General features: G+C 31.3%; 1 protein-coding gene across 1 annotated transcript; it reads right to left on the reverse strand.

The window, feature by feature from the left end:
- Positions 1–2,134: 2,134 nt before the first annotated feature.
- On the reverse strand, positions 2,135–3,433 carry LOC110695829. The gene is made up of 2 exons (XM_021873055.1): positions 2,873–3,433; positions 2,135–2,578 (listed from the first exon to the last, which is right to left on the reverse strand). The coding sequence occupies exons 1-2, from the start codon at positions 3,431–3,433 to the stop codon at positions 2,135–2,137; spliced, it is 1,005 nt and encodes a 334-aa protein (XP_021728747.1).
- Positions 3,434–11,102: the final 7,669 nt, after the last annotated feature.

Below are 11,102 nucleotides of genomic sequence, written 5' to 3' on the forward strand. Positions count from 1 at the left end.
AGACCATAGTCTAACGTACCCTTAAGGTACCTTAAGACCCTCCGAATTGCAAACCAATGCTGTACACCCGGGTTACTAGTAAATCTACTTAGTTTCCCTACAGCCAATGCAATATCCGGTCTTGTACTAGTCATGGCATACATCAAGGATCCAATTATCCTTGAATATTCCAATTGGGAAATCGTTTTCCCCGAATTCTTAACCAATTTAACATTAGGTTCTATGGGGGTGTTCACGGGACACTTATCAAATATATTAAACGGTTTGATCATCTTCTCAATATAATGAGATTGACTTAAGATAAGTCTTCCATAGTCCCTTATAATCTTGATGCCCAAAATGACATCCGCCTCCCCCAAATCCTTCATCTGAAAAGATGAGGATAAGAATTCCTTGGTCAATTCTACTTGTTGTAGACTTGTACCAAAGATAAGCATATCATCAACATATAGACAAATGATAACACCATGACCTTTGTCATCAAATCTTCTATATATACACTTATCGGCTTGATTCACTTTGAATCCAAAGGACAAAATCGTGTCATTAAATTTCCGATGCCACTGTTTTGGTGCTTGTTTAAGTCCATACAATGACTTAACCAATTTGCACACCTTATCTTCTTGTCCTTCCAAAACAAACCCTTCGGGTTGTTTCATATACACTTCTTCCTCTAGATCTCTATAAAGGAATGCTGTTTTGACATCCATTTGATGAATCACTAGATTATATACCAAAGCCATTGCAATTAATAACCTTATGGAGGTAATTCTTGCAACCGGTGCATAGGTATTGAAATAATCAACACCATGCTTTTGTCTAAAGCCTTGGATAACCAATCTGGCTTTAAATTTCACTATGGAGCCATCCGGTCTCCATTTCCTAGTGAAAATCCACTTGCAACCAAGAGGTTTGCAACCGGGAGGTAAATCCTCTAAAACCTAGGTATTATTTCCCATGATGGAATCCATCTCATCATTTATAGCTTCCTTCCAAAATGCACTATCTTGAGAAGATATGGCCTCGCTATAACTCTTTGGGTTACTATCCACATTGAAACAATATGGAGTAGTAGAACTAAGGACATCCCTAGAACTTCAACTAAATAAATTATAAAGTCATCAAGAGGGTTTCTAGGTCTTCTTTCCCTAGTACTTCTCCTCACTTGAGGAGTTTTGACATTCTCATTATCGAATGTACTTTCATGAGTTTCAAGTTGATCATTCAACTCTACTATCTCCCTATTGTTGGCACTGATCTGTAGATCTTTCAGTCTACTCATTGATGAAAATCGATTTTCATCAAAAATTGCATCTCTTGACTCAATAACCGAATGAATCGATATATAGTCATTTTGTTCTATTACATAGAGCCTATAGGTTTTGCTATGCTCAACATAACCTATAAATATGCAATCCAAGCCCCTTTCACCGAGCTTTCTTTTCTTATTGCCAGGCACTCTTACGATTGCCCTACAACCCCAAACCTTGAGATACTTCAAGTTTGGTTTTCTTTTGTACCAAAGTTCATAAGGAGTAGATTCTTTTCCCTTAGTGGGAACCCGATTAAGAATGTGACAAGCTGTCAACATTGCTTCACCCCAGAACCCTTCACCCAAACAAGAGTAAGATAACATGGAATTAACCATTTCTTCAAGAGTTTTGTTTTTCCTTTCAACTACACCATTTGCTTGTGGTGCATAACCTGCTGTAGTCTCATGAATTATACCCAAAGATTGGAAATATTTTGGATCATAGTATTCCCCTCCCTTATCAGTTCTTATCCTCTTAATTAATGACTCCACTTGCAATTCTACTTCTCTTTTATATATATCAAACTTTATTAAAGCTTCATCTGTGGAATGCAAAAGATACACATAATAAAACCTAGAATAATCATCTATAAAAGTAATCATGTATCTTTTGTTCCCCAAAGAAGAAGTACTATGAAAATCACACAAGTCACTATGGATCAGTTCTATAATATTATAACTTCTCTCAACTTTCTTAAAAGGATTTCTAGTGATCTTGTTCAACATGCAAGTAGAACATTTATTAGGAGAAATATCACAGGAAGGAATCAATTCTTGCTTTGACATGAAAAGCATTTTATTGTAATTCACATGTCCTAACCTTTAATGCCATAAATCAAACAAATTCAAATCAACTTGATTATCATTGTCAACAACATTCAAACACATATAGTCTAATACACCACTCTCTTTCAAAGAGGGTTTAAACAAACCATTATCCAAATAACAACAACCTATAAATGTTACACCCCTAGTAATTATGCATCTATTAGCTTCAAATACAATCTTATAGCCAAGACTATTCAGGGTAGGCCCAAATACAAGATTCCTACTAATTTTCGGAGCATACAAAATATTTCTAAGAATAATTGCAGTCCCAGAACTAAACACAAGCTCAAATTGTCCTCTTCCAATAACCTTGATGGTAGAGTTGTTCCCCATGTAGAGGTCTTCTCCATCAACAACCTTTTGAAAGGTTTTGAACCAATGTTTACTCTTGCACACGTGCCTTGAAGCCCCCGAATCAATCCACCATGAGTTATCATCCTACACCATAAAAATGTTAGGATCCGTTGCATTTAAGTCCAAACCGGAATTAAATTTAACCTCATGAAATGGATTACCTTTGGTGGGTGGGTCCTTGCTTTCGGTAGCATGGCCCTCCTTGACTTTCTCCATTCTTTTCTTAAAAGAAAAACAGTCCTTCTTGCGGTGACCAAATTTACCGCATTCCCAACAAGTAAACTTGTTACTTGTCATTTTCTTTTTGGACTTATTTTTGAAAGAATTGGCATTCTTTCTCTTTCCACTAGTAGATGCACTAGCTCTTCCCTCATCTACCATATTAACGGTAGATGTGCTAGGATTTCCCTCCTTAGCACCTTCCATGACACGAATCCCTTCTTCAATTTGAAGATGGGTGGCCAAACCGGACAATGTCATATCCTCTTTCTTATGTTTCAAATCATGCTTAACATTCTTCCAACTAGGGGGTAATTTATCAATAATGCTAGAAACAACAAACAATTCATTCATAGCTATTCCATGTTGTTCCAAACTACCATAAATACGTTGCAATTCATGAAATTGGTCCATTATAGACCGACCATCAACAAATTTAAAGTTATTGAAATTGCTAACTAAAAATTTCTTACTTGAAGCGTCTTCCGCCATATACTTGCTCTCCAAGGACTCCCAAAGCTCCTTAGCAGATTCAATATTTTGGTAGACATCAAAAAGATCATCCTCCATCCCATTCAAGATGTGACCACGACATATGAAATCATCGTTGTCCCATTTCGACCTCTCCCGAACGGATTCCAAGGTTTCATTCTCATGTTCATTTGGCCTTGGAGTACTTATCACATAGGCAACATTCAGAGATGTAAGAAGAAAATACATCTTCTTCTTCCATCTCCGAAACTCCACACCGTCAAACTTTTTCAATTTAACAAAGTTTGTGGTCAATTCTTTCACACTAGAAATGCTTGATTAAATTCTAAAAATTTAACCTCTTTAGATTGTTAGGTTTTACAGTAATTCAAAGACAAAGAATTACTTTAAAATTGTGGGAACAAAACCTAAATAAAGTATAATTCCAATCAAATTATACAATAACCAAATACTAATTAAAGTATTACAAACTAAGCACCAAAATATCAATGTATTTAGAAATTACAATGACAACACTAATGTGAAAAAGACTAAACTTGCCTCAAGTCCAAGCCTTTAAAGGTGAACATGAACATGAGAATACCGATGACCACTTGAGTCTCAAACCTTGATACTCTGTCTTAGGCGTGTATACACTTTCCTTAAGAGGTTAATTTCCCCCACAATGGTGCTTGGGTTCAATCCGGAAATCCTCTTTGAGATACAAAAGATAGCACTTCGTTCTTAGCACAAAGAATCGAAATATAGATGATAAATTCACAAATTTGGCTAAAATTTTAGAGTTTTTCTCACAAAAGTTTGCAAGAAATTTGAGAGAAAATGTAGAGAATTCTATTTGGAGAGATGAAGAGTAATATTCTGTATTTCCTTCACGAAAAACTTGTCTTTTAATAAAAGACTCAACCGTCAGGAAAAAACCGCAAAACAGGGAGGAGAGGGCGCTCCACCAGGAGGAGCGGGCGCTCCTCACGACCCCGCGGGCGCGGCATCCCAGCCTGCGGGCGCGGACAGGAAAATCGCAGTTTTTTCCCAAAATTCTTGAGATGCCTAGCCGCGCCCATGCCGCGGGCGCGGCTTTCCATGGCTTCCCAGTCGCGGCCTCTCCTTACCAAGGAGAGGGCTCTCCTCTACCACACTCTAAATTTCTTATAGGCACAGTAAGTAGTAAGACTATCAATGACCCGATCTAAGAACGACCTGACCACAACATTTTTTAATCTTTAGCTTTCTTGGTTGAAGGTTTCCTCTCAATATCCTTTGATATGGTCTCCTCCACCACCTTTGGTACCGTAAAGCTGAATTCAGTAATAGATACACCTTTTATCTCGAGATTATCTTCTAGGTACTTGGGATGTTAGGCTTGTTAATAACATCAAATAATGAGATGACTTTACACAACTTGCAATCCACCAATCCCTTATAACACAAAATTGATATATAATGATATTGAGTCCCAAGAAGCAAGTAGGCATTTTCCATGTCAAGATTATTACTTTGTTCACAAATTTGTTTAGCTTGACATGAGTAAAACATCTCCTAGGAAAAGAGAAGTTGGAATTAAGAGAAGGTTATTGTATTAAATGGAAAAAGCCAGCAGTGTGGGTTCCTAGTAGTTTGATATTAGCTGCTAAATCTACTAACTGCGCAGTCATCTGGGCCCTGTCAAGTTTTGGATAGCACAACCTGCTCAAACCTTAGACACTTCCAGAATTAGGATCCTTTACAACCTACAGTACAGTACAAGACTTCCCCAAATCCAGCAATGAAGTGCCAAATTACTTTCATGTGTCTAAAACAGATACACCTTTATCTCAGGATAATTACCAAAGACTTGTATACACTCTGGGTTAAAGTACAGACATCTATGAATTTAAGGAAAGATTCTGAACTCTTCTTTCTTCCTCATAAAATGGTGAGATTAATGAGGTTTTAATTTGTATGTGAAAGTTAAAACTCATGAACAGTTATTCTTTGGACTCTAATTGCGACTTAGGCTAAAATTTGTGAGCAGCTTGTTGATACGCATGCATGAAGCCATTACTGATCTTTTGTACAATTAACAATTCATAATATAGAGTGTAATGGTAATTCTTTTACTCATTTGACAAATGAGCAAAAAATTATTTGCTCATTTGTCAAATGAGCAATGTGATTTTGTAGTTTCATTTTATTGCTTCATTTTTTTCTCTTTCTCCTTACACTTCTGATTTGTTTGCAGGTCATAATCATTGAAAAACTTCGTTCAAAGTATAGGTTCTCAATTATTTCAAGTGAAGTAAATATTATTGAATAATCTGTTAAACAAATATGTCAAAAGAAAAAAAAGATGAAGAAAGCTAGTGTTGCCACTGAAGAAAGCTAGTTGTCAGTGATATGATCTCAACAACATCACCAAGGGGCAATAATCCAAGAGCATTCAAGGTAGAGAATTGAAGACTGAAGTTGATAAGACAAGTTGACTTTAGGAAGACACATTTTGGCAATTATTGTTTATAGGGGAAGGAGGGCAGATTAGGAGGTTAGGCAATTGTTATGATGTTCTTAGGATTTTTATAGAACACCTATTAGTATTAATTTTTATGATGTTCTCCATGGGACAAATGTGTTTGCCCTGCAATTCCAACTTAGATAATTCCATAGTTGATCAAATTTGACAGATGTGTTTGTGTTAATCTTGTTCTTATAACCTTTGGTATGTTAATGCAATGGTAAACATTTTCTAAAAGTTGATCTTTCTTCATTGATATTTACAAAAAATTACAGGTTATAGAATTGCAAAACAATTCTCTGCTCATTTATCAAATGAGCAAACTATTTAATGAACATTTGTCAAATGAGCAAATAATTCTTGCTCATTTTGTCATAAATTAATATTTATTGTTTACTTTGTCAAATGAGCAAATAATTCTTTGTTTAATTTTTTTGCTCATTTAATAGTTTACTCATTGCTTGTAACAACCTTTCTATGTCTCTGCTTGTAGAATAGAATAGGTATAATTCTTTGCTCATTTGTTAAGTGAGCAACCAATTCTTTGCTCATTTGTCAAATGAGCAAATAATGCTTGCTAATTTGTCAAATGAGAAACAATTATTTGCTCATTTGTCAACTTACAAGCCATGTTCCTCTCATTTGAGTATCATACATGTCCTTTTCTGAGGGAAATGAACCCTCCATGCTTTGATAGTTGCAAATACTAAAATACTTTGCTCATTTGTCAAATGAGCAAATACAATTTATACATATTATTCCTTCTAATTCAATGATTCAGTTCAACAAATACAATTGATACCTTTTCTGAGGTTCTCAAATGAGCAAATGTCACACACACAATCCACCAAACTCAGAAGAGGATGATACAAAATTTAAAATCAAATTAACAATGAATAAACAAAAATTTGTCAATGAACAAATAATTCCTTAAGAAATATCTATTCAAAAATCATCACACCAGTAAAATAATGTTCAATACAAAATTAAAATATCATATGTTCTAAAAATATTCTAAATATTAAATTGAATATTCAAAAAATGTTTGATATATCAAATATGCTAAAAATATTAAATCAAATATGTATCTAAAAGTATCACTACACTTTCTCTTGGACAATTTCTAAAATCATGATGACTCAATTCCCCACAACCTCTGCATAATCTCTTCTACTATTGTAAGAGAAACTAAACCTCTGCATAACAAAGGTGCTACTTTAGGAGAAACTACTACTGTATGAGTAACTAGCACATTGACATTGACATTAGAATCACTATTAAGTTGTTCGTTGTTGCTAATCATTTCTGCAGAGAAATACAAAAAAACAAGTCAATAACGTAGTAAAATAGAAAATATAGCTTTTTTAAATTCTGTTTGCTCATCTTTATTATATTTACTCATTTTAATTCTATTTTTCTTAATAACAAGTCAATAACACAGTAAAATAGAAAACATAGCTTTAATTATAATTGCTCATTTTTTTTTATATTTGCTCATTCTACGTTTATATTTTGCTCAATAACAAGTCAAGTACACAATAAAATAGTAATTATATTTGCTCATTTTTATTTTGTTTTCTCATTTTGTTTATATTTGATCATTTTAATTCAATTTTTGTTTATAATTTTGTTTGCTCATTTTACACACCTTCAATTGAAATTATCAAATTTATAACATTAATGTTAAATAAGAAAATTCAATAGGAAAATTAACAAGCAATAGAAATTTTTTAATGAAAATCTTAAATTGAGATTACTTAATGTTCAGATTACACATATTAATTTTGTTTGCTCTTTATAAATTATTTATATTACTACACATATTTAGGTTTCTCATTTTTAAATTATTTACTCGTTTTATAATTTTTTTTAAGTTCAAATGATTAAGAACATTCAACTTGACAAAATAAGAACATAATTAGAGCATTCAATTAAAAATTTTAATTATAATATTAACTTTAACTGATTTGACCAAAAATTACAAAATAAGAATATTCAATTGGAAATTTCACGACATAAATATGAAATTTTAACGAAAATTCAAAAGTAACATGTAATTCAAAAATTACCCGAACAATAAAATCAAAAATTCTCATATAGTAAGATTAACATACAATTCAATAGTTCTCAAATACTAAAACCGAAAATTTCTCATTGAGTTTTAATGAAAATAATCCAACATTTTAACGAAAATAATCCAAAATGTCAACGAAAATAATTTATGTAATTCGAAAATAATCAGAATAGAACAATTTGAAATTTTCAAACACTAAGATTAACATGCAATTGAATAATATTTTGTACATTTTGATGCTAAGATAAAACTAAGATCATTGAATTTACAAAACTAAGAGAATTACAAACCTCAATAATCGATGGAAATTGGTACTTGTAACAAGAAGAGGAGAGAGAAATTGTCGAGTTTGAGATTATAATTAGACGCCATTGATAAAACCTTGAAGCTTCGTGGTGGAGAGAGAACAGAGCAAACAATTAAGCGTGGTTGTTAGGGAAGGTTTATATCATTAATCTTAGCTGTTGGATTTAATACAATCTAGCGGCTGAGATTTATTTTCACATAAGGGATGAGCTCTCACATAAAGGGTGGTTCTCACCGAGTTTCGACCCTATATAAATATATGTATGTATATATGTATGTATCTCACATAAAGGGTGGTTCTCACCGAATTTCGGCCCTCTATATATATTGATGTACGATCTAATAAGGAATAAAGTTAATATCTTGCGGATACGTAGAGACGGGTCTTCTAAGGAGCAAGGCTGGGCTCTTGGCCCCCCTTAGATTTTAATCCAAAATTTATCATCTATTTAGACTACTTTACTTAGTGTCTTCAATATTACGAGTATACAAGCATTTCTAAATAATATTACTTGCATTTCTAAATATTTAATGGCATTCCATTTACTAGCTTATATTTCGTTGTAATTTATCTACTATGTATATACTTCGCATATATTTCACTTTAATTTGATAGGTTACGCAATTATAATATGTTTTATATTTTCTTCATATTTTTCTTAATTGTAATGTTGTTAGAGATTTCATACTTGCTAATGCAACTTCTATATCGTTAATTTGTTTAATTAGTTATACTTTAGCATTTACATCATACATAAAGATGAATCAAATAAAATCCAACATGAAAATATTTTTTCTAAAATATAATCACTAAATAATGTCACAAAATAATAATTTTGTGTAAATAGTATAAAATTTTCAGTTTTACGATTGAAAAAACGGTCAACTATACATACATAACTTTAGTACGTACTTGTGGTCTATCTCTATACTTCCTCTGTTTTTTTTAATGCATTAGCTAGAGGTGTCAATTTAGGGGTTCAGGTGTTCGGTGAGATCAAAATGGGTCGGGTTTAAGTATTATCTGAGTCATGCTAAATTTAACGTATTCATACAAGTCAAAATCTAATTTTTTTTAAGGTTGGTTTTGGGTCGAGTCAAACATGTCACTTTTTGTTGCCTCTATGCTTCACGTGGATTTGCACAAGTGTCGAGGTATAACTTTGATCATCATTATCTTTAATTAGGTATTAATAAAAATAATATATAAAAAAACATTATAACTAATCCAATGACATATTATGTGATAACATTTATATATTAGTAAAAACATTATGTCAAGGTAATACATGCAAAGGAAATTTAAGAATTGAACTTTAATTCGGCCCCCCAAAAGAAAGTCGTCAAGATCCGCCATTGCGGATACATGTCCAATATATAGCTCTGAGAATATTTTGTCTAAGTCCTACTCATTAGTATTATTTACCTTTAAGTAAATTCTAGAGTTGATATCTCCATGAGGTGTTTATTTTATATAGGTATTGGTTGAGTACCCTGCTGAGTGTAATAAGCTATGAGGGTTACAATTAATCACTTAATTAGTTTAGGTACTCCATCATATGTGTATCACATGAGTATTTTTGAGTTTTGACATGACAATGTTGTGTATTTTCCCTTTTGTAATATCCTAGTATTTTAGAACTTTTCTATTATATGATTATTAGAGTCCAATTTAGTTACGATTTTCTTTATTTTATAAATTTAAGGTTTTTTTTAACATATTAAATAAGTTCTTACATATAAAACAAATCTATAACTATAACTATTGTAATTACCGCTAACATCACTATCATCCACGTGTCAAGCAATCTCTCATAAAAAATTTACCTGCCAAAATTATTAATGACTTCATTAATGTTTTTTTTAAGAAAAATAAATATTTGAAAATGATAAAGTAATTATATATTTTCCTAAAAGATTTTTTATTTAAATTGATTAACTACACAATTTTCCATGGAGTGATTAGACTATTTTATTTTCCTATAAAAAAATTATTTCCTCCTACTCTGTATAATTTATATAGACTGTATGAAGTTGGGGTTCCACTCTTACTTCGTATTATTTTTTGCTTCAATTATTTATACTACGTATTACACACAAATATAAACTAAAAATTTTATTCTTAAAATCGTGCATCGCACGAGACTAACCTAGTGAATTTAATGAAAAAAGAATCTCATATTACCAAAATCTAGATATTTACACTCTAATTCCTATCCTTTAATTTTTTTCATATTATTTTAAATATTTTATTTATTTCAAAATTGGAAACTAATCCTTTTCTTTCCTATAAATACCCCCTAATTTTTCATATTTTAACGCACCAAAAATTATTACACTACTTATCTCTGAAAAATTCTCTCTAAAAATACTCTCTACTAATATTTTGTTTTAGTAAAAATCTTTCTAATTTAGTTTTATTCAAAGTTATCAGCTTATATATATAAAAGCATCATCTAGTTAAACTAATATTTCTATTTTATTTAAGTATAATTATTATCTCTATTTTCTACATTAAAAAAACACAAGAAATATTTTTCTTTTAAGTTCAAGAATTATTATTGTTTCTTATCTTTATTTTTATTTTTTAAAAAAAAAAACACTCAAAATAGTTTAATTGCTTAAGTATTCCTAGTCCTTATATAAAAAAACCAAAATATAGTTTATTTCTCTTATATTGGTAAGTAATTAAGATCTAGCTTTAATTTTCAATAATTAGCTCAAGTTTATTTTCTTTAATCAAAATCCAAAAAATAGTTCATTAGCTTTATTTTCATTTATTTTTCTTAATATAAAAAAAGTTACAAAAAGATCACTTAGCTTTCTCTTGATCCATTGTAATCAAGATAATATTATCCTTGTCTTTGGTAAGACAAAAAAATCTTTGGTAAGATAAAGGTGTTATCTAAAAAATAGCTACATATAGCTCAAGGTATATTATTTTTCTTCCTTTCTCTATTTCCTTAATTATTTTTATTATTATACTAGGTAATGTGTTTGTTTCCATGTGATGTTAACAATAGTAGTAA

Source organism: Chenopodium quinoa, unplaced genomic scaffold (assembly GCF_001683475.1).
Source record: "Chenopodium quinoa cultivar QQ74 unplaced genomic scaffold, ASM168347v1, whole genome shotgun sequence".
Taxonomy (NCBI): domain Eukaryota; kingdom Viridiplantae; phylum Streptophyta; class Magnoliopsida; order Caryophyllales; family Amaranthaceae; genus Chenopodium; species Chenopodium quinoa.

Excerpts from the sequence above, each read along its gene's own strand:
- LOC110695829 (XM_021873055.1), bottom strand. The coding sequence starts at position 3,433 with ATGTATTTTCTTCTTACATCTCTGAATGTTGCCTATGTGATAAGTACT. Across the intron at positions 2,579-2,872 it reads GCACATCTACCGTTAATATG|GATGATAACTCATGGTGGAT; the intron begins GTAGATGAGGGA and ends TTTATGGTGTAG.